Source organism: Watersipora subatra, chromosome 3 (genome assembly GCF_963576615.1).
Source record: "Watersipora subatra chromosome 3, tzWatSuba1.1, whole genome shotgun sequence".
Taxonomy (NCBI): Eukaryota; Metazoa; Bryozoa; class Gymnolaemata; order Cheilostomatida; family Watersiporidae; genus Watersipora; species Watersipora subatra.
In genome coordinates, this window is record NC_088710.1 from 59,427,337 (window position 1) to 59,450,406 (window position 23,070).

At 36.2% G+C, this 23,070-nt stretch overlaps 3 protein-coding genes across 6 annotated transcripts; 1 reads left to right on the forward strand and 2 right to left on the reverse strand.

The window, feature by feature from the left end:
* Positions 1 to 2,639: 2,639 nt before the first annotated feature.
* On the reverse strand, positions 2,640 to 7,291 carry LOC137390804 (calaxin-like). Its single transcript, XM_068077120.1, has 7 exons — positions 7,225 to 7,291; positions 5,293 to 5,457; positions 4,396 to 4,500; positions 4,216 to 4,301; positions 3,939 to 4,004; positions 3,543 to 3,647; positions 2,640 to 2,681 (listed from the first exon to the last, which is right to left on the reverse strand). Exons 1-7 carry the CDS (start codon positions 7,289 to 7,291, stop codon positions 2,640 to 2,642), a joined length of 636 nt encoding a protein of 211 aa, XP_067933221.1.
* LOC137392034 (coronin-1C-A-like) lies at positions 7,225 to 22,656 on the reverse strand. 3 transcript variants are annotated; one of them, XM_068078639.1, is made up of 11 exons: positions 22,066 to 22,656; positions 21,512 to 21,629; positions 21,026 to 21,160; positions 20,772 to 20,947; positions 20,430 to 20,546; positions 20,089 to 20,211; positions 19,861 to 20,006; positions 18,428 to 18,608; positions 18,181 to 18,339; positions 16,578 to 16,722; positions 15,694 to 15,833 (listed from the first exon to the last, which is right to left on the reverse strand). In XM_068078639.1, exons 1-10 carry the CDS (start codon positions 22,264 to 22,266, stop codon positions 16,594 to 16,596), a joined length of 1,485 nt encoding a protein of 494 aa, XP_067934740.1. In that variant the 5' UTR covers positions 22,267 to 22,656; the 3' UTR covers positions 15,694 to 15,833; positions 16,578 to 16,593. The 3 variants fall into 3 exon arrangements, with proteins under 3 accessions (XP_067934742.1, XP_067934741.1, XP_067934740.1); XM_068078641.1 differs by lacking the exons at positions 15,694 to 15,833; positions 16,578 to 16,722 and adding an exon at positions 7,225 to 7,325; XM_068078640.1 differs by lacking the exon at positions 16,578 to 16,722 and having other exon boundaries at positions 14,940 to 15,833.
* On the forward strand, positions 10,084 to 14,808 carry LOC137392036 (uncharacterized). Of its 2 annotated transcripts, none has more exons than XM_068078644.1 (4): positions 10,084 to 10,106; positions 10,619 to 10,755; positions 13,057 to 13,279; positions 14,164 to 14,808. In XM_068078644.1, exons 2-4 carry the CDS (start codon positions 10,647 to 10,649, stop codon positions 14,267 to 14,269), a joined length of 438 nt encoding a protein of 145 aa, XP_067934745.1. In that variant the 5' UTR covers positions 10,084 to 10,106; positions 10,619 to 10,646; the 3' UTR covers positions 14,270 to 14,808. The 2 variants fall into 2 exon arrangements, with proteins under 2 accessions (XP_067934745.1, XP_067934744.1); XM_068078643.1 differs by lacking the exon at positions 10,084 to 10,106 and adding an exon at positions 10,115 to 10,249.
* Positions 22,657 to 23,070: the final 414 nt, after the last annotated feature.

The window sequence follows — 23,070 nt, forward strand, 5'->3', positions numbered from 1 at the left end:
CCATTGATGATGTATCTAGACACACACAACACCATTAATGATGTATCCAGACGCACAGGACACCATCGATGATGTATCTAGACACACACGACAGTATTGATGATGTATTCAGACACACACGACACTATTGATGATGTATCCAGATACACACGGCACCATTGATGATGTATCCAGACGCACATGATACCATTGATGATGTATCTCGACATCACACACACGCACGCATGCACGCACACGCACACGCGCACACACACGCGCACACACACACAAACACGACACCATTAATGATGTAACTAGACACACACAACACCATTAATGATGTATCCAGACACACAGGACACCATCGATGATGTATGAAGACACACACCACACCATTGATGATGTATCTAGACACACACGACACCATTGATGATGTATCTAGACGCACACGACACCATTGATGATGTATCTAGACACACACGACACTATTGATGATGTATCTAGACACACACGACACTATTGATGATGTATCTAGACACACACGACACTATTGATGGTGTATCTAGACACACACGGCACTATTGATGATGTATCTAGACACACACGGCACCATTGATGATGTATCTAGACACACACAACACCATTGATGGTGTATCTAGACACACACGACACCATTGATGATGTATCTAGACACACACGGCACCATTGATGATGTATCTAGACACACACAACACCATTGATGGTGTATCTAGACACACACGACACCATTGATGATGTATCTAGACACACACGACACTATTGATGATGTATCTAGACACACACGACACTATTGATGGTGTATCTAGACACACACGGCACTATTGATGATGTATCTAGACACACACGGCACCATTGATGATGTATCTAGACACACACGACACTATTGATGATGTATCTAGACACACACGACACCATTGATGATGTATCTAGACACACACGACACCATTGATGATGTATCTAGACACACACGGCATCATTGATGAAGTATTTAGACGCACACGACATATATCGGTCTAGTCTCAGAATTGATCTCTTGGTTCATTCAGACTGCTTTTCAAGTTTTCTGTATTTTAGTATTTGTAGTTTGTAATTATTGTAAGACATACCTAAACATATTCGTACGAGTATAATCCATAAAAAGATTGTGGCAGTTTTCAAACTATGACTTGAAAAAAGTGGATGCATACTCAAGTGATCTTAAAGTCTGTTTGATTAAACCAACATCGTCTTTTCCCTGAGTCATCAACACAAATCTGCAGAGTTATTTCTCTTGTATTGAATGGAGAGCACAATTGTAACCTATTGTTATAGCTTGGTAAATAAAATTTGTAAAAAATTGTTTTAAGGAATACTTGTTTATCTTTCTTTTAAAGTTCTTTGCATTTACCTGCATTCATCATGCTGGTCTGCTGGACTAGTGTATTTTTGGTAGTTTATTACCAAGTAAAAGAGCTTCTTATTATGAGTGTCATGAAAACTAGCATCGTGATACACAGCTGACACATTGCTGAACCAGTCAGGTGACATCGTGAGTGAACTACAGCACAGGCTATCAAGGCTTTAGCAAAGACTGCATTGAACCTTGAAGCAGCTGTAACTGCTATATACTGTCATGTCACCGACCCCAGCAAGCGCTATGGTGAAATTTATAAACAACCTATTTCGGCGTAAATGACGCTTGGACTACCTATTGTTAAACCGAAAACAGTCAAGTTTTGAGCTTGTTACTGGTAGCAAGTGATTTAATTACTCTTCATTCCTTTGGTGTTGTGAAATAAAAAGTAACAGAAAGGATAATATAATTGAAATAATGAAAAGCGGTGTTGATTTTTGTATCGGGGAATACTAAAATGCAATATCGTAAATTAAATGTTTGATCATGTTTACTGATTAATCCACATATTATTATTATATATTATGTTACCAATTATTGATTATCAGTATGTAGTAACAGTGATGTCAGACTTTTTGCCCTACAGCCCAAGAGATCGGGTCGTTTGTTGTTAGGATGACAAATGACATTGAAATTGACAACGCCCTGTGATTGGATGCCGAAGTCTATTGTTTATAAATTTCACCAAGCGCTACAGCCAACTTAGCAAAATAGTTAAAAGGCAATAGACACGCGCAGAAGGGTGAAGGCAGGACATATCATTTAATCCCCCAATTAAGTTAAGGTTCAAGCTATTGAATACAGCCGATATGATTAGCAGCAATGACCGCACATTTACTTGTACTACAAAGCGTATTAATATTTACTATTTTTCTTCAGATGCTGCCAAAGTTGCTGCATTAGATCTGGTGATAAATAAAAAGTCGGCAGAAGATTTATTGACCATAACTGTATTGCTGGCTCATAATTAGAAATTATTTTATGTATAGTGATGCCAACACTCGATAAGTTTATAATATTGTAATGATATCTTTGTCACAATTCATACAACAGTGTGACTACATTAGGTATGCACAAGATGTAAAAAATGGTTGTTTACTCTCCTGAGTGAGCTGTGCTGTAGCAATAGTAATTCTATCAGCTAGTCAACCATTGCATAAATAAATCCCAGTCTGCTCGATTTCTCTATGAATGCTGAGCGGTGGTGAATGTAGGAATAGGCAAACGTTTAACACTCCTCAGAGAAAGTGGCAAGGAACGCTATCTTTGCCTGTAAACATAAACCATAGCATTAAAAGGAGTAATAACGACAATGTGCTAACAGAATATTAACATAGGAAAATTATAAATAAGGTATATTAACAGCTTAACTGAGGTTTCCATTCAGATATGTGATAACAAAGTCTCTGTAGCTTTTAAAACTTTAAAAACTTTAAAGATGAGACCTATCTTTATTTTACAAAAAAAGCTATATACAAACACTACTACAAGTAATGCTTGACAAATAAATTTAAAGCTCAAATTCTAAAGTATTTTACTGATTTTATCGGCACTAATCTTTGCAGAAAATCATTTGGGGCATTAGCTATATACAGCTAGTTAACCCGAGTAGGCAGCCAGCGTATAATGATATAGTTAGTCTGTTGATGTGGTCAGAAATGGGGTAAAAAATATTACACTCTGGTAATTATACTAAAAGCTTATTAGTTTAGTGAGACAGAGAGTTCAAGTTGGTTTATAGTAAATAATAAAAAGTGAAACCTGTGTACGATGATTTAGTAACAATGATGTCTTAAGCAGTTATTATCCTAACATCTTATACCCAACACTTACTCTGGAGAAGTATGGCTGGGCAACACTTGTAAAACTCAAAATAAAAGTTAGCCATCTGACAGGTGATGAGGCAAACTAGCTTGTGTCTCAGATAGATAGATGGATAGATAAATAGGTCGAGAGTGAGAGCAGCAGAGATAAATATTAAAAAACGAAAGAGATACATGAACGGGAAACAGTTATTGCTTGCTGCACAGGAAGTGAGTGAATGAGAATTTCTCTACCAGACAAAAAGTGTTCAAAAACCTTCTGAGGACCAGCTCACTTGTAATGCATTGATGAAGCATTGACTACTCACCCATGAGCTCGGAAGGCATGGACCAAAGGCTTCTAGCAGTAGTGGTTCATTTTTAACAGCTTCCATATAATCTTGGTATGAAAGTCTGCCATCGTGATCGAGATCCTAGGGTTGTTACATACAAGCTATTATATGACCCACAAGCCGTTTGATGATTGAATCTATTCCAACAGTAGTTGAACAGTATTTGAGCAGTATTCGAACAGTATTTGAACAGTATTTGAACAGTATTCAAACAGTATTCGAACAGTATTTGAACAGTATTTGAACAGTATTCAAACAGTAGTTGAACAGTATTTGAGCAGTATTCGAACAATATTTGAACAGTATTTGAACAGTATTTGAACAGTATTTGAACAGTATTTGAACAGTATTTAGATAGTTCGAATAACTTACCATCTTTTTGAGGGTAATCTCCACCAGGTCTTTGATTCCCTCATCAGGATCCTCCTCTGTTGGTTGCTAAAACCAGAGCATTCGTGAAAGCAAACCAAGGCAAAACTTAACCAAAATCAGGTAACACAAATTTGAGAAAATCTTTTACAATAAAATTTGCTTTAATGTTTGTCTATTCTTTACAAAAGTTCTACGCAGATTTCAAGCTCAAAATCTCTAAAGAACTTTAAAAATGTTGTTACACTAAAATTGTATATCGGCAGAAAACAACTCCTACCTTGATAAGAGAATTCTTCAGAAGCTGAAACATTTCATCTCTTGAAATAAATCCATCCTGGTTGAGATCAAACACCGCAAAACAGACTGAAATAAAAATTCAACAGCTATCATATGAAAGATAAAACAAAAATAATGCAGATGATTTTCATTCAGTGACATTACCAAAGTAAACACATACATTGTGTTTGCTGGTCCAATGTGCCGCGCAGGAATACAGATAGTCCCTGCACCCACTCTTCCATGTTTACAAATCCATCACTGTCTGTGTCAAAGGCCCTGTAAACTACATCAACAAGCTGTTTGGTAAATATTTTTATTAACTAAGCTGTGAGCAAGTGTTATCATGAACACATATACACAACAATCACAAGCGCTTACTGATTTATCTTTGATTGATTATAGAAAATTGAACTGCTTTATTTGAAACGTAAGAAAAACTTGAGATAATAAGAAGGAATAAAAGAGAGATGGCTTAATGCTGACCTATCTACTAATGCAATCAGTGTTGCCTCAGTATACAGTATAGCTCAATACATACCTGTCAGCGACTGACAAGTATTTTGAGGTGGTTGCGAAACCACATGTTTATAGTTTTTTGTACACCACTAGACAGAGCTTAACCAGCTGACATACAGCCTTCAAACTGGTCAAGTTAAGCAAAAAAACAGTATTCTTTGTATTTATGTGTCTGTAGCAAAGTAGAATAAAATGAAGTATTACTCACTATTTAGGTTAAACACAAGTTGTGTAGCACGGTTAGTGTGTTTCCCTAGATTACTCTCTACAGTTACTTATTTACCAAACTGATGCCTTCCAGGATTGAGATTGATTAAGGCATCCATACATAAAAGGTTCATATAGTACATGGATATTGCTAAAAAGTTCATACAAACCTGAATCAAACAAGGCAAGTAGATTTTTAAAGTCAAGACACAAGTTATTTGAGGTCTGTTTATCAGACATGGCTAGTTTTAGCAAGGTCGCTACTGCAGGCTTCAAGGCCCAATAACTCCAACTGGTTTTGCTATAGAAACAGTGACAAGTGGACTAAGAGACATAAAAAGTGAAAACTTACTTCTATCCATAAGCATGTCATCTGTCATATCAAAGCTGTTGTGTAAAACATCCCGGAACTTGGTCCTGTCCATTCGAGAGTTGTGATGTGTGTGGGGTTGGTTGGCACTGCCGGGGATGTACTTTTTAAACATACGCAGGAGAGATTCTACCTCTGGCTTAGAGACTGCAAAAAAAATAGACAGTCATGCACTTTCTGCTAATTTCATTTGCTAATAGAATGTTTTGCAAGGTCTGTTTTAGTGGATTAAAAAGTAATAAATTTATCATCAAATGAATACGAAAAAAAATCTTAAATCTTTATTTAAAAACTAAAATCAAACAATTTTATATTTAAGTCGTAGAAACATATTCAGTTCATGCAGACTAAAAAGAATGGCTGATAGCATAGCCATATGCAATAGCTATCTACCAGTTTAGAAAACTGTCAGCCATTGAAATTTCATTATATATATTATTTCTATAATAAAATGATATCTATTTGCAGTATTTATGGTTTTCTGCCATCAAGTTTTAGCTCTCTGAATTCAGAATTAAAACTAGAGCAAATGAAGTTCATATTATTTAAGTATGTGCTTACATCACAACTAGCAATCATCTCTGGCATGTTTTTCCTCAGTAATTTGAATCATTTCTCTTACACTCCTACAACACTTCTTTTGCTCTGGTACTAAAATCACTTGAAGTAGAATTTACTAACAATTTGCAACTTTGTAAAATATTTGCTTATGTTTGATGATAACACATGGGTATCCTATTCAAACCTTATTGATCTATTAGTAAATTTGTAAAAAACTGTTTTAAATTTATGTTTTAGTCTACTTTCTTCAAAGTGCTATTTTACTAATACTAATTGCGCAGTTTTTGTATTTTGATATTCTGTAACAAAATCAAGTTTTAGGTAAGTCAGTACTTGTCTTTTGTAGTCTCTCAAGCTGCTTTGCTTGACAGTTTTCAGAATTCAATATAAACTCTAAATAACGTTGGCTAATGTTGTACAATTAATATAGTACAAGTCAGATAATATTGACGTAATAAATTTAATGGCATTTGCAAAGCTTCTTTAATAAATAGATAATTTACAAAAATTAAGTACATGTAATTGTGATTGAACCCAGAATTGACAATAACCTAGTAACAAGCACTTGGAGACAATTCAACGAGTGCGTGTAGTACATAGTACTCAAAGTAATCCATATATTTGTGCTACTATTCCTTTATTTCTGCTATCAGTTACCATATGAAGCATAAATTATTAAAAATAGTAACTATTTTTAAAAGTTTAATAACTCTGTTTTACTGTTTATGACAGACAACACAACTACAACTTTTGCACAAATTTTCACATACGCCCATTATGCTACTCTTAAAAAATTTGGTTTAATTAACTTCTGTATATTTGTTATTCCATAATGACCTAAACTATTAATACCACCAAACATCATTACTTTTATTTTTGATGCTTCAACTCGATGTATAATATCATCAAGCTCATTTTTCAGCATCAAAAAGCTCAAACCTAATCAAGGACGTTTAAACAATTACCTTTTGCATCATTGATTATAGATTATTATAATTTTGTTGACAATTTTTTGAGCACTAAACACTTAAAGTAATTTTTTATTTAAATTTTTTACGTTTGTAGTTTCACATTTGTTAATTATTTTTGTTGAGCCTTGTTGTTTGGTCTGTCGAATTTAAGTTAATTTACTATTAAAGCCCAAATTCTATGAATACTAGTTAGCAAGCTGTACTGTTCAAGTTTAGAACAGGTGCAATCATTATGCAAAAACCTATTTAAAATAATTTAATTTAATCAGGTTTTGTCGCCAATAAAAGTCCAAATCTGTCTCAGCTATTAGGAAAGTGTCAGCAAAATGTGTTCATAACAAAATTGGTAGTAAACAAAGCCACGAATCGATTTGCTACTTACAATGTGTCTTTCTGCACAAATCATCAGCAAGCTTTGCCTGGTATTTTTTGGCTGTTATATGAGCCATATAGGACACTGTTTAATTTCTCTTTCTGTTTTTACTGAAATAAAATATATTAGGTTTATGTAAAAGCGATACGAATGTAAAGGTTCAGTCAGTGAAGCTAGAAATGTAACTGGTTGCTTGGAAACCGTAACGAAACTTAATGGAACCGCTAGCATTTAAATCAATTATCGCCGAATCAAACAGCTTCAAATAGACTGAATCGTTTCAAACGACTAAATAGCCAGTAGGTAACTGGACTTTTGGGCGACAGTCATTAGGGCGACAGACACTTAGGCGACACTTTCGGTTCGAAAGGCGACAACTTCAGACGGAAAGGCGACACGGCAGACAAACCGGCGACAATTCTAGACTAAAAGGCGACAAATTGGTTTGCTGTTTGGTTGAAGGCAAGGTAATGTACTGACAAACTATGAGATGCTGTCGTTGTGTGCTATGCTTACGTATATTTTTGAAACGTAGCCTTGAAAGTGTTATTGTTTTTTACAGACTGTTTTATAAATCGAAATTGCAACATGTATTTTTAAACGCCATTGGTGGGATTGGGATTTCTCTAATTATGCTAGCCCAGACAATTAACAAAATATTGAGGTATTTTTTCTAAAAATGCATCTAGCTTATTCAATTAAAACACCAAAACTTGTTTTTGTATCAGCATGTTTGTTCAAAATTTTTCAAAAAGTCACGTTCTCGGCTGAATTGTCGACAATCTTGTCTCTGATTATTGAAACTTTAGAGTTATCCCTTCTCTGATTGTTGAAACCTTAGAGTTATCTTACCTCGAAAAGAAATAGTTTTATGGTTTCGATCGTCAAAATTCACCGTAGCTGGGAGAAGAGTTTGCTCTTGGTGTGAGATGAAAAGACAATTCCCTATTATTGTAATTTCTCATTTACTTGTGGAAATAATGATTTCCTTATCCTTGTTTCTTTACAATTATGATAATAATTCAATGTCATTATAATGCAGACTCAATAGGCTAAATTGCGGTTCACACGGATCTATTTTTGTTGAGATTTTATTTGAGTATGAAGAGTGAAGGCTTTTTCTGACATAGGTGTCTAAGATATATCCATATTTTACTAACTTCTGCAGCTTGTTGCAAGAAGACTAAACAGCATCACAGAAAGCTTATGGAGAAATGATCTACTTCAAAGCATAGAAATCAACTGGTCCTGATGCCATGTTACCCTAGAGTCACTTGAGATATTTGACCGAATTACCCTTGTCACAGATCCCGATGGCACACACAACCTGTAGTTTGAGACAATGAGGAGTGATCAACACCTCAAAGACCTTTGTGATATATACTCAGTTGCAGGTTAATGCTGCCATGTACCACATCATATACTATATTTTGCATTTTAACACGCACTATGAATCTTTTTTATATGCGACTGTTTTAACAAAAGACAGACTTCAGAAAAGATGGGAAGATATTACATAGACAGCCATTGGCTTGAACTTTAATAACAACTTTATTAAATAGTGGTGTAGGGAATTTCCTGCAATTCTTTTTGTGTATGATTGGAAGAGCAAGTGCATTCGAGCACCTGCGAGTCACTGTGTACAATTATACTCCTGTAATTCAAATTATCTTCTCATGTAAGTTTTAGAATTAGTAGAAAGTAATATTCAGTTGCCAGTTTATAACCGTGAACCTGATCTCGTCATTCTAGATAGGAAAGAGAAGTTCTATCGCTAGATGGGTTTATCTACATAGTATCAATCAGAATAAAGTCATTGTAAAAAAAATTAATGCTGCAAACTATTGATATACGTATTTTTAAAAGTTATATATGATAAAAATCAGCTTTAATATTTGTATAAATGTACCAAAAAGCAAATTTATTAAAATGTATAAAGCTAAACCCATATGTATGTATTTATTTTCATACTGCGATCAGAACAAGAATATACATTAATTTGAGATCTACTACTGAGGGTCCTAATACATGATACAGGAGCCAAAGGTAGTATAATGACTCATCAACAGCGGTATGCTAGTGACTCAAGAATGCATCGCTTCAAAGGGGTTGAAAAAGTTGGTACCTCTATGATGTCATAAATTAGGCGGTAAGGAATCTCAGACTCTTGCCATACTGATAAGCATCTTGCCAGTTTTTCCAAGCATTCAAGGAAGGAAGTGAAAAAGAAAATAGTGACTGGCTAAATGACTTCTGAGCGTGTTGACAGACTCTAAAGTTAAATTTGTAGAAAAGGATGAACAGAAGAATAGTTGGGCGATCAAAGACAGATTAATCTCAGCAGTTTTTTTAAATAACAACTATCTCAATTAAATAAATATTTGGTACATTCATTAATACAATATGAAATTCTACTGTGTGCAAAAGAATAGTGTAATCAGATTAATGGCATTAATGAGGATATAAGCAGGTAATAGATGCCAAGGAAGTAAGGTGGAGCAATGCGTAAAAAGTATGCTAATGCAAGATTTCCGATCTGGGCATCAATAAAGTTGGTGTCTTGTTAGTGTTCACTACTAATTCACAACAACATAACAGGCCATAGCAGGACTTAATATTTTGAATTAATCCTGCCCTCAGAATTGTCGCCTCAATGTCCAGAATTGTCGCCTGTTTGTCCGCTGTGTCGCCTTTCCGTCTGAAGTTGTCGCCTTTCGAACCGAAAGTGTCGCCTAAGTGTCTGTCGCCCTATTGACTGTCGCCCAACCGTCCATAATTCTAGCCAGTAATCTCGATAGCTGTAGATCGTTTATAGAAAAAGTTAACAACAACATAGGTGGACGCGGTAGATTTATTGTCTGTGTGAAAATGGGAGAAACAAGTTGAAGGACGTATGTATATAGATGCATTTGGTAAGATCCGAACCTGTATGCGCGTGCTAGTAGTTTTGTATAGCTTTTACCGGTTTTATGGCGTGAATCAGTAATTCATGTAATAAGAAAAGTTTACGGTGCAACATATATATTAATTCGTGGTAAGTGCACGTAAAACATGTTAAATAATACTTTAGAAAAGTGCTCACTTCAGACGCAACCTTGATTTTGTGTGCAGAAAAACGGATAGGCTGACATTAATAGCTGCTATATAACGTGTTAACGTCGATTCGAACATCTCAAGGCACTTTCATGGTCAATGGTTATGTCAATCTTGTTTTTGTTTTTAATGTGCTTCATTTTTTTCCAACAAGCTACTTGTTGTAAAATTAAAAAGTCATTTCTTTGATATAGTAGTTTGTTTGTGAATAGTATGCTTGAAACATAATGTTTACAATATACCATATCTTTTTAGTATGATATGTAGGTCTTCTGCTCAGCTACATCGAATATATAACTTCTGTTTATAGAACAGGTCCTACATGACTGAGAGGCTAGATGTCAACAACATTCAGAAAGCTAGTTGAGAATGGCTCTATATGGAAACTGTGTATTGCTGGAACTATTATACCTGTAGGAGCTGCTGTTGGCAAAGCTACCATTCAATGTAAGCATTAACGTAAAACTTTACTCATGTGCACACCATTCTAGAGTGCTTTAATCGAACATTATAATATAGTAGTGTATAAATATAGCAATATTCTAGAATGCTTTGTGTGTGTGTGTGTGCGTGTGTGATTGGATTTGTTTAACCATACCTATTAAAATCTTGGAATGAAGAATCCGTATTGCAAAAGATTTGATCTCAGAACCTCCCATTCCCCAGACAATATGCTAAACAATTGAGCTACATGAGATTGATGGGTTCATAGGGAGATATATGCCACTATGTGGGTGAAATACGCATACCGCTTTCCATTACGTCGCAATGTAAATTTTGTATGCTTGTGCTCACGGCTCTTATTAGTAAGTTTATCAATGTTAGCTTACTCAAATTAGCCATTGGTAATATGCCAGGCTAATGGCAAGTGGCAGGCAACTACATTACCTGTCACTGTTCATACGCTGATTTTTAATACCAGTGCAATGTCGGGCATTCCGCTCGTAGTAGCATATTAATATATAATAATATTCTAAAGTTTTTTAGTTGAACATAATATAATATCTATAAATCTCAAAGTTAGTCTGTGTGAAGTTCGGTTTGTCCAGCTATAGCTATTAAAATCTTACAATGAAGAATCTATATCGCATAAGATTTGATCACGGAACCTCCCATTTGCCAAGCAAATAACTTACCAATTAAGCTATGTACACGAGATTAATAGATTCATTGTGCGATATATGTCGCTATGTGGGTGAAAATACTCTACCGCTCTCCGTTACGTTGCAACATAATTTTATGCTTGCTCTCACTGCTTTTATTAGTAAGCTTACTCAAATTAGCCATTGGCAATGTGCCAGGCTTATGCCAAGTGGCAGGTAACTACATTACCTATCACTGTTTATAAGCTGATTTTTAACACTCGTGCAACGCCGGCTTAGTTGATACACAAAATAATAATATTCTAGAGTGCTTTAGTCGAACATAATATAATAGTATATTAATATATAATATAGTAATGTTCTAGAGTGGTCTAGTCAAACATTATAATATAATGCGTACTAGATAGTAAGAAATAAAGCTGTGCTGAGAGCTAATGTATCTAAGGGCCTCTAGAACTCCCTCTGTATATCCTGGACATGTCTGCCTAGAGGAATATCCAAAGGTATTCATCATTGAATGATGTGTATTCGTAAACTTGGAGTTATCTATCTAATAATTCAATCTATCAGATAATCGCTTATATTTTACTGTATTCATGTGGTTAGGAACATGATAAAAGTACATTAGTCAGCCAGCAGCTGTACATTATTACTAATGATGTAATGTATTATACTCAAACATTGACATATGACCGCTCCAACATTTGCTCCAGAAATTTAAGCCATTGTATGTTGGAGCAGATTGTCATGTAAAAGTATATATTGTACTTGGTTCGATCTTTTGCAGAGCCTAAAATCAACAATGAATACTCCAAGTAATGATATATAGCATTGAAATACAGATGCATTTTATAGAACTATGTGAAACAATCAAATAAAAATCTAAATTATATGTAAAAACTACAAAACAAAGTAATGATCAGTAATAAACCTTACATCCGAGACTGGTGAGCAGAAGTGTAGGCTCATCGATATGTGAGTTAGTGGTAGACTGGGTAGGTTGAGTGCTTAAAATACAAGGTGTAACTTACACTAGGTATAATTTAACCTAACTTTATTTATAATTTATGATTTTGTGTCTGGTCTTTGCAATTTTTACATTTGCCGTACTTGTACTTTAGAATTGTGAAGTATTTTACGTAAATAGCGACAAGTAGTCAGCAAAATTTTACATTGTCTATCAAAAAATCGATTTGCAGCGTTAAAGACTTTAGATCCAAATTCTAACTTTGTACTGCTCCAAATAATAGCACCCTACAAAAATATCATTCAGTGACGATTCCTGGGGAAACTAAAGGAAGTTCTTCTACATTGTCAGCTATTTGCCTCGGTTCTTCAGTGCTTATTATAGAATAGCATTCTATTAGAGCATTGTGAATTCTAAACAATCTTAAGCTAAGTGTTGTTACAAGTTACATTCAGTATGAGTGGTGTATTTATATCCATGTTTTGAAATACTTAACGGTTTGTTGGCCTTCGACACAGTATGTTTAAACGTGAAATTATTTCCACTGGACTTGGTGTTACGATCTGAAGTCAATCAACTATGCAAGTATACTTTGATAGGTAGGGGATAAACCTGCTGCTGGAAACCACTTTCACTCCTCAAGTTCTCATTATGTGTACTTATCATTATTATCTGTAGACAAGTTAGAAAAGCAGCAGTATTATACTGAAGCTGTCAAACTTATCCGGGAATATAAAGCTCTTGATGACTTTTTGGGAGAGCCTTGGCAAATTCTCTGGGTCCAACGAGGCATCACTTCACGCACAAAAATTCTCAAAGATAGAGTTAACTTGGACCTGCCAGTGAGAGGTCGGAAAGACAAGGGGACGGTGCATGTGTCAGCTTCGAGGTCTAGTAGTAGGTAAATAGGCTTGGATCCACCGCAGTCAAACCTCCACATACTGTCTACATGTGATTTCAGTTTGTTCATAGACTGACTTTGTATGTCTAACCGTTTTATGTTGGATCGAGTGTTCAAATAAGAATAAAATGTAATTCACTTAATTTGTTTTACATTTAGGAAATTTATGATAATTACTTCATTAAATTCCACGTAACAACGAGACGAATGCATTATGTAAAGTGTATGTAAAAAGCCAACAACTGATAATCGATAAAGAGGTTTATATTCTCAGCTATAGCATAGAAAGAGGAACGTAATTATATATATATAATAAATCATACATATTAAATTTTTTCTGTGCCTTTTGTTTAATTTTCACCCTCAATCTTTTCACTTTAACTTAAAAGCTCTGATGCTTGGAGAAACTTGAAGCTTCGTATCCTATAACTTGCATCGGTTACAGACTCGCATATGTGCTCAAAATTTAACATCAAAATCTAACAAGATTTTGATGTTAAATTAGTGTGCTAAGGCTATCATAAGTTTGACTGTATACGCCTAGAAGGTCAATTTCACACATTGTTGAATTTTACTGTTTCTTGTCAGTCAAATGTTGGGTTTTTCTACTTGCATGTTATGGATTGTCTATCATCACATTAAGTTTTATAACATATTAAATTTACAAGAGCTACCATCACTCAACACATAAACAATGCCGTATATAAAAGCAAACATTCTAAGTTTCATATTGAGTTAGAATAGGTTGCAATGAAGATTCTATGAAGAAAGTTAAGTCGCCGTACCTTAATAAATACATATTTCTTTATGTTATGGTGAAATCACAGTTAGTTTCCATTCACTCTATAGTTAATCCTTTCTCATGGTTTTATTTTGCATTGCAGTTGGCTGGTTGATCAATTAGATATAAAATTGAAGAAGAGCAGGAAAGAGTGGACATTATATAAGAGGATATCAGGAACAGAAGCCACAGGAAGTGCTGACATATAAACAATTAAGGATATATAGAAGTAGCGGATGAAGACCATAGTTGATCTATATGTGGTTGCAGCGGCGCTGGTTCGCTTGTAGTGTGGCTAATATACAGACACATATGCTGATAGCCTGTTAGAGCTTTTGCCTGTTGAAGTTTCCATGAGTTTGCTGGAAGATCACAGAAAGGTGTAGAGATATCTTGGTTATCAAGGCACACTGCTAACTCAGCATACCAATAGGCAGGCCACTGCTTTTCGCACATTTTCTAATGACTTACCTATATATGAGGCATTGAGTGACTTGGATATATGACTTATATAAGGTGACAATACCGTTCATATAATTCTTCTATGTGTATGTATTCTAGAGAAGTTTTGGAGGTTAGAAGTAGGCACTTGTTTTTGTAAAAATTCTTAGTGTGTTTATGTGTCAGTTTTATGCTGTCAGAGGATAAGCTGTTTCACCGTTATCAAAAGTGAAGTATGAATTTCAGGCGCCCTTTTTTAAATGCTGCTCAAGTAAAGGTTCTCTAAAAGAACATCTCCAGTTGTGAACCTTTAATGTTGATATCCTTTGGGCATCTAGTGAAAGGACAGCATACTTTACATTACTATAATTCGTACACTTGTAGTTACCAAGGCTTGAATGTGTAGAAGATTTGAGCATATACGCGTACATCAGGGATAAGAGTGTTACAAATTCTCTTCATGCTTCTGGTTTCCTGTTACCCGTGTAAGTCAGACATGGAAATCATAAAAGCTAACATTCCAGGAAATTAGTTATCATTGACAGAGTATGTCTACTGATTAGTTGATGCTAGTAGGTAATTCTGTACTAATTGCTCTGTTTGAGTCTGTTGAGTGAACAGCCATTGAAGTAACAACAGAGCGGTATGTTCAGGCTAATAGCTTCCGAAGATGACGTACAATGTAGATGCATGGGAGTGTTGAAAGTGCTGAATCCTTGTTTACTGTGAGCTTTTCTGTATTTGCTAGCTCCGATGTACATAAAGCTTGACACAGCTTGCAAATATTATTTTGTTGTTGTGGTTGAGAGATAAATAAATTAGTCTCGAACAAACTAGAGATGCTAGTCCAACATGAGATGCTAGTCCAACATGAGATGCTAGTCCAACATGAGAGCTGTATAAAAATTGAAATCATAATTGAGGTATCTTAACTACAATCCATTTCCATTTTCTACAAAAAATATGTTAACTTTAAAAAAATATACTTCTAAATCAAGAGAGCTATCTACCAACCATTTGATCTGGATGGTGTACAAAGTTGTAGTTTGAAATGCGTGACAATACATCCAAAATACGGTTCTGAGATTCTCTTACATTCGATGTGACTGTCAGATGGCGTGTCTCACATCAGGAAGTATTCACTGTATAGAGCGATCATTTTTCAGAGTGTCCAATCTTCGTGTTCAGTAAGAAGTGCTACTGTCACACTGCGAATTCGATTTCTAAGATTCTTTCTTCTAGAGAGGTTATTCTATCGGAATATCCGCGCAGCAAGGTTTTCAGGTTGGATATCATTGACTGGAGATTTTGTATACTCCCGTTTAGTGCAGCCTATCAACAGAGGATGACAATCAGTGCTGCATAACGCATAGTTGAAAACCTAAGGAAATGAGTGTTTTATGAATCAAGTTTTGATTCTGGTTGTGATAGGACAAGTCTGATGAAGAGCTTTGGCAACAACACCAAACTTTCACTTAAAAATTCTGAATCACTCTTTGTGACATTTGTTACTATCTAGTAAGTAGAGGTGAGTGAGAAGAGGAACAGGTGAAAATGTTCTAACTAGGTGGGAATGGCAATGTCGTGTGTGAAAACTTTGATGTTGTAAGTAAGATTGTCTTAAGAAATTGCCAAAAAATCAGATAGAGTTAGTATACATATGATCCAATAAAATTAGGCTTGGGAGATTGTACCACCACCGCATGCCACAAGCAGGATCACAACAGAAGAGATTTCGGGCAGCTCGTGCATGCAGCCTAGACCTATAGAAAAGCTCAATTCAGCCTGATAAGCAATGAGAAGCATGCCATAAGGAGAATCGATTACATGTATGATTGGAGTTATGTGTCCCTTAGAAACTGTTAGCAAGCATGGGGGATATTACTGTTCATACAGTGTATATTTCATGCTGCAGCTAAAAATAGAATCACAAGTTGATGCACTAGCATCTACTGTGTTATGCATTTCATTCTAGAAGCCAGTCATGCTTTGTGGCATGTTCTAATTGAAGCTATCCAATGGCTCAAAAGAAAGGGAGGGGAGCGGAGCAACCTCAACCAGCGCCATACAACCCACTTGCGCAATATGGAGATCATACTGCTACAGCAGAGCTCTCTGATTTGTCTGTGCCCTGCTTTGCCTCCAATAGCGCGATTCGTTTCTCATGGCCCATCACTATGATTTTGAGTCTTTTAATTTCACTCAGCAGCTCTGAGGAATCCTAAGTGATGAAACACAAGTCAGCATCTAACTGCTGTGGCAAACAGCCATCTTGTTTATTTCTACGGTACCTTCTGCAAATGTTCATTTAGTTTAGTGCCATTTAGTGCCAAAGTCAAATTGTTCTTAAGTTCAGAAAAAGGGCAAATTCAGTTATCGCTATTTTTAGTTTACTTAATAAAAAGTAGCATTAGGATTTTATAATTAACGATTTTGTAGTTTCAAACTGGCCAGCAATTTTTTAGATGTAAACAACGAATCAGGTGTTATACTGACTCCATCTGTGATAATCACCACATTACAGCTATCGCCCTATCACCACACTACAGCTATTGCCCTATCTCCACAGACAGATTGCAGCCAGTTTCCAATCTATATGAAATTGAAGTTTGTGTTTTCATCAATGAGTTTTAGATTTGCAAAAGAGCAATTAGAGCTAGATGATACTTTCATGCCATTACAACAACCTAAAGTTAAACTGACATCCTGAGCAGTAGAAACAACCCTCTAACAGACTGAAAACTTTATATGAAAGATTAGCTCACCTGTCATTAGCTGTCATAAACCTGAAGACACTGTTAATGACATGTTAAAACAATGACAGGAGGTTTTTCTGTATTTTTTCTCAAAGTACATTATAGCATCATAGTTTCTTCTTTTTTAAAGCTATACTTACAAATGAGAGAATTGTGGCAAGAGTTGGTTTAGCAGAGATTTCATTTTTTGTGAGAACATTTCTATTAATGTTATATTAAAAAATTTACCAAAAAACTAGATTCGTATAAAATTTTATAAATATTGAAAAAGATGACATGCTCACCAATAATTTGACAGACTATCTGAAACATTTCCCTTTAGCTTCATGCCAGTGTGAACCACAACCCCAACCGCCCAATGGACAATGTACGGAGTTATCTACTCGATATACACAACTCGTATGCCTATGCAATACTTACAAAGAACAGACAACACCAAAAGTGGTCATGAGATAACAAAGCCACCAGTTATCTATTGCTATAAAACTAGCTAACCACATTAGTGATAGAAAACAGCAGGAGAAAACAATTCGCTTACCACTTGAGTGGCATTAGACTCGATGCATTGCTCACTCAAGTGCTCTTGTGAATAGTGAACCCTCTTTTGCTCACTGGCAGTGAGAGTCATTTTTATTAATAGCTATTATATTTGAATAACATGAGCAAGCTTATGAAGCTTATGAAAGTGTAAGTAGGTTCAAAGTGGCCTTGGCCTTTGTTTCTTTTTTGCTAAGATCTTACAATAACTTTCTTAACCATCATCTATATCTTTTGTATAACAGATGTTCCCTTACCAGCCAGCCTTAATCCTGATATGTTTAATCCTAACACTGGACTAATTTTAATCCTTAAACCAGTGAATTTGCTGTATATAAATATATTGGTTTGACCAATGAATTAACACTTCATAGAATAGAACTCACATTGGAGGCACTAGCTGCTGATGTGGGCGGAGCAGATGATCCATTGGTTTGTGCAGAATTTGGCTGGGAAGACGGCTTTTTCTTACCAGCTGTTAAGATAGAAGCCCGAACCTTTGCCTTCTGTTTACCACCCTCACTGAACAGATCCTTCATAGACATCTGCAATAAAGAGAGTAACATGAGTTATTAGATTGTGCCAATACAGAGGGCAGAACCGAGTTATGACACAGCTATGACTCGCACCCACCAACAGTGGATCAGCATCCTGTTTTTCTGTGAACCACTCATCAGAGGTAACGGAAGGTTCTCCACTAAATGTATCAGGGTATAGGTCATCCTGATACAGTTCTGACTTTCTGGGCACTGTGAATGAGATGGGTTCACAGTAACCTCCTTGGTTTCCAGTACCTTGAGCAAGCTTGTAAAATCTGGACAAGAGGGATAGAGGTCTCAAGTATTACAGATGCAACGAGAGAGATGATAATATAAGAATTGATATGATAATCTACTAGTATTGAACATTCGAAACTCATAGTGGTTATTAAAAAAGGCGAGTTTATTGCGAAACACCACACCATGAGCCACGGTGTCTGTTTTAGGATGTAAATAATACATATGAACTAATTTTATATTGTCAATTGTCATTAATACAAAGAGGTTTTAATTACCAATTATGCATTTAATCTTGGTGACAGTATTTCATATAATAGCTAAAAAACAATGAGCTTCAACAACATAGGTTGATGTAAAAGCCAAGCTACATTGAGAAAGCTAATGGAAGACAGGATACAAAAACAATGCGTTTGCTTAACAAACTGGTGAGGAAGCTTATGGACACCATCAGAGATAATGCTTGCAATCGTCAACTGACTGTCTATCTATATAAATCTCAGAGTTGGTCTTTTGTTTGTCTTTTGTTTTCCGTCTGTTCATGTGTCCAGTTGAGCGATTGAAATCTAGCAACGAAAACCCGCTTCGCAGAAGATTTGATTTCTGAACCTGAAGACCTGCGACGTAAATTACTACACTACGATCGTTTAACTGACTCCTTTAATTTACTGTAGCGATGAATAATCGGGATGACATTCATTACATCGGTTAAAATACTCACGATTAAAGCGCTTACGATTATTAACTAGCATGTTTGATCGTTACACAGAACGGATTATTAAGCTGGCTTCAAACACAGCTATTGTTTTAGTAAAGATTTAGACTATACGCTCAGGAAGTAAGTTACTCAAATTCATTGGGTGATTATTTTATTACTAATGCAATGGTGGGCATTCAGTTAATATACATGTATATGTATAGTTATATTTCAGAGAAGCGACGCTTTCAGGACGTTCTATAAATAGCTAGAGGGAAGTTACTGCTTCCATCATTAATTGTAAGCAAATGGTTGTTTTGTATTCATATTTTATATTTTCTTGCTGTTTGTCACATTCACCATTTGTTGTACTATATCTCTAATTTGTACAGGTCACAAAAATCTTCTTAATAAAACAGCTTACAATAGGACTGTTGACAAAAAGCTAATTTTATTTCAGTACAGCATCCCGCTCCATCCTAAAGCTAAAACACTACATGGATGTACTAGAAAGTGTGGCTATGATTATGGCACTCGGAGACAAGTCTCTAGTTAACTAAAACTATTGACAAAGTAAAACCCCAAAAACTCACCTACTAATCTCACAGTTGTTCACATTTAGGCCTCTCTTAGCCATAAAACCGATGCCTCTCTGCGGCACACTAGACGAGTAGTTGGACAACCAGTAGACATGCGGGGCTTCATCCACCACTTCAAAATACCGAATGACTGAATCACCCTAAAATAAACAAAAACAATTTAAATTGGAAGAACAACTGATGAAGAGTGGTCGAAGCGAAGAGAAGTTAGTGATAGTTTACCTTGCCAGCGAGGTAGACTACGCTCGTGTCCGGGTCATAAAATATGTACATAACTCCGTTGCTTGTGTCAATATCTTCAGTGGTGAGAGATCCTTCTCCTCCTCCTATACTGTTTGCTCCTTCCTAGCAACAAATGGCTACTTGTCAACTAGAGATTATAGTGCTACACTGTGTAAATATTCTCTGTGTAGTGCGTCTGAACCCACCCTTAGTATAATAAGCACAGAATTAATAGAAAGAATGATAGAACTCCTAGTGAGTAGATCTGTTTGGCTAAAATAAGACTTGTGCAGTGTACGGCGATGTGCTAAGCAGGTGTCATATTAAGGCTATCAACTCACCGCTGCCCACAAGCTATATTGTCGATCACTCATCTTCGAAAAGCCAGTAGAGAATATCCTATCGTCCTTAAGAAATACAGCCTGAGCAGCCTTAGCTCCAGCATATGCCTTTTCTTCCTATTGTAACGACAAACAACAAAATTGAAATTAATTGGAGTCATTTGCTACCGTCCCAAAATAAATTGTATCCTTCGTTGAAACATTGTTAGCTATTCATTCGCTTTGAATACTGTTATTAATAACTAGATAACTGGTGACCAAGTGAGACAATTCGTGGAATATCTTTAAAAAGTATTTAAGGACCATTCAGACAGAACGCAATAATCTTTTTTGAACAAATACCTTAGCAACTTTCAAACTCCGAGCATCATGTATTCGAATCTTCTTGTCTTTACAAGTCGACACTATTTTAGAACCATTAAAATTGAATGAGAGGCTGAAAAGGACCTCAGGTAAGGACAACTCCGAAAGCACTTCGCCAGACCCAACATCCCACAGACAGAGCTTGTGATCCGCTCCTGCGACAAAGTTCGCATTAGGTAAACATTAGTCAAGTGAGGTTGTGCTATGCTAGGAGAGTTGAATGAGTCACTCACCACTAGACAGCAGTATGTTACTAGCTGTTGGGTGCCACTCTATGAGGCCAACGCGTCTTTGATGATATACCAAGTCGACTATAGGCACTTCCAGGCTTTTCTTTAGACCTTCCTCTGGTATTTGCCAGATTTTTACTGTAACAGAACAAAAAAAACTATATAAACAGCGGAACAATTTCTGGCACCAAAGCTACGCGACAGGTCTTTATAAAGTTCTATTGCACTCCTGTACAGTAGGAAGTCTACTTACTATGAATGGCAATAGCTAAAACAGTAGTAGAGTGATAGCCGTGTGGTAGCAATAACAAAAAGTGATTATCTTAATTCATCCTAGTGCTTACTGATAAGTAAATAGACATAGAGAGAGAGTGCATTGATATATAAACTATCTACTAGTGTTTGTCTGTGTAGACAATGGTGGCACATATGTCTGCTTCAATCTATCTTTCTCAGCTTTGCTTAACAGTGAACAGGCTTACTCCAAACCTGTACAATCTTCACTTGAGCTAGCAATGACATCGTCGTGGTGAGGACACCATTTGATATCCAATACATCCGCTTTGTGTCCTCCTACCACAGGAGAGTCCCTTTCTACTCGCCCTACCTACGATCAAAGAATGAGGTAAGGCTTATGGACAGCGACTAAGAAGCCTGCCTTAGCCTAACTTGATCGCTTCGGGGCAACATGCTAGTCTTAGCGATGCACCTAAAATCCAACACTGTTTGCAAAGAGATGGATGTTTGAACAATTTTCGCTGATAACCATTCATGTCTTAAGAACAACACTTTGCAAAGCTTTCTAAGCAAATATCTTATTCTTCATTTTAGTCTTGTTCAATTTTTGCTATAGAGCCATCCATAGAGCTTACCCATATGAAGGTGCTGAAGAGATGGTATTAAATTTGATAAAGCGAAACCAAGGATTTGATGGCAGTGCATTGGCATTGGTTAAGGCATTGTATTATCAGGGGTCACAAGAGGAGAGCAGCAAGCAGCAGATCCTCAGATACAATGTTGTCATTAGTGACTAGCTTTAGTACCTTAGATATTGGTATTGTAAGGAACGCTCCTCCACCCGCAGATTCAACTATGAGAGCAACAAATTTAGGGTTGACTGCGCAGTACGTGGAACCTTCCCAGTTGCTTTTCGTTATCTTCATTCCATCATACCATTGATCTTTCTTTCCGGCCGTTCCGAAGACATGCCGAAACTTGCTTTGCCGCACAACCTTGACTGACATATCTACAGCAGAGTTTCTGTCAAGAGCGGCGTAATATCCTCAAAAACTTTAGAAGCACTCAGTGTGACAATCAGCCAGCAGGTCGAGCATAGGCAGCATGAGTGACCTCTGCCTCCCGACAGGCCCAAATACAATAAGTAATTATTTAACGTTTAGGAACTCTAGCTGATTGTCGTTTGATGAGACAAAGGCTTCTTCTACCTTCCCGTCGACTTGTGATATTATGAAGCAAACAGACGAGCAGCGGTGTAGTCCTTGGCTATAATCAGACTCAAATGCTAACACGAGATTACAACTAGCAGCTGATCAAACAAAAAAGAAGAGTATGTATAGAGGTACGATGCTAGTGAATGATGAGTGAGTCAATAATACTGGAGCATAACAAAGCGTAGCTTGAATGAAGGCGATAGTGAAGCATCTCCAGTCCAATAATAGCGCACAAGCTCTACTAGCAATTAGTTAGCATAATTACTCTAGCGCTGGAATGACTGATGAGATATCAGATATACCGAGGCTGCCTCATCGGTGAGTCGACAGCAGCTCCAAATAAGGAATCACTGCCCCTAATTAATTCATGAATATACCAAAGCATGACGCTATAACCGAAGTAACAGCCCTCCTCAGTGTAAAATCTTGCTTGCATTTGGTTGTACAGGCTAAAAAGTGAATTCTTAAAATAGTTCAATAGCAAGTTTATCTTGTTTAAAATTGAACTGACCCATTACGCATAGCTGCACGTTTTAAAACTTAACATAAGAAAAATATATTCACACAAGTCAGGAAATAAGTTTGGCCTCCTGCAAT

Excerpts from the sequence above, each read along its gene's own strand:
- LOC137392034 (XM_068078640.1), bottom strand. The coding sequence starts at position 22,266 with ATGTCAGTCAAGGTTGTGCGGCAAAGCAAGTTTCGGCATGTCTTCGGA. Across the intron at positions 21,630-22,065 it reads TTACAATACCAATATCTAAG|GTAGGGCGAGTAGAAAGGGA; the intron begins GTACTAAAGCTA and ends CTTTGATCGTAG. Across the intron at positions 18,340-18,427 it reads AGGATGCTGATCCACTGTTG|ATGTCTATGAAGGATCTGTT; the intron begins GTGGGTGCGAGT and ends TCTTTATTGCAG.
- LOC137392036 (XM_068078644.1), top strand. The coding sequence starts at position 10,647 with ATGTCAACAACATTCAGAAAGCTAGTTGAGAATGGCTCTATATGGAAA. Across the intron at positions 10,756-13,056 it reads TGGCAAAGCTACCATTCAAT|ACAAGTTAGAAAAGCAGCAG; the intron begins GTAAGCATTAAC and ends TATTATCTGTAG. Across the intron at positions 13,280-14,163 it reads GCTTCGAGGTCTAGTAGTAG|TTGGCTGGTTGATCAATTAG; the intron begins GTAAATAGGCTT and ends TTTGCATTGCAG.
- LOC137390804 (XM_068077120.1), bottom strand. The coding sequence starts at position 7,291 with ATGGCTCATATAACAGCCAAAAAATACCAGGCAAAGCTTGCTGATGAT. Across the intron at positions 4,005-4,215 it reads TGAAGAATTCTCTTATCAAG|CAACCAACAGAGGAGGATCC; the intron begins GTAGGAGTTGTT and ends CTCTGGTTTTAG. Across the intron at positions 2,682-3,542 it reads CATGCCTTCCGAGCTCATGG|GCAAAGATAGCGTTCCTTGC; the intron begins GTGAGTAGTCAA and ends TTATGTTTACAG.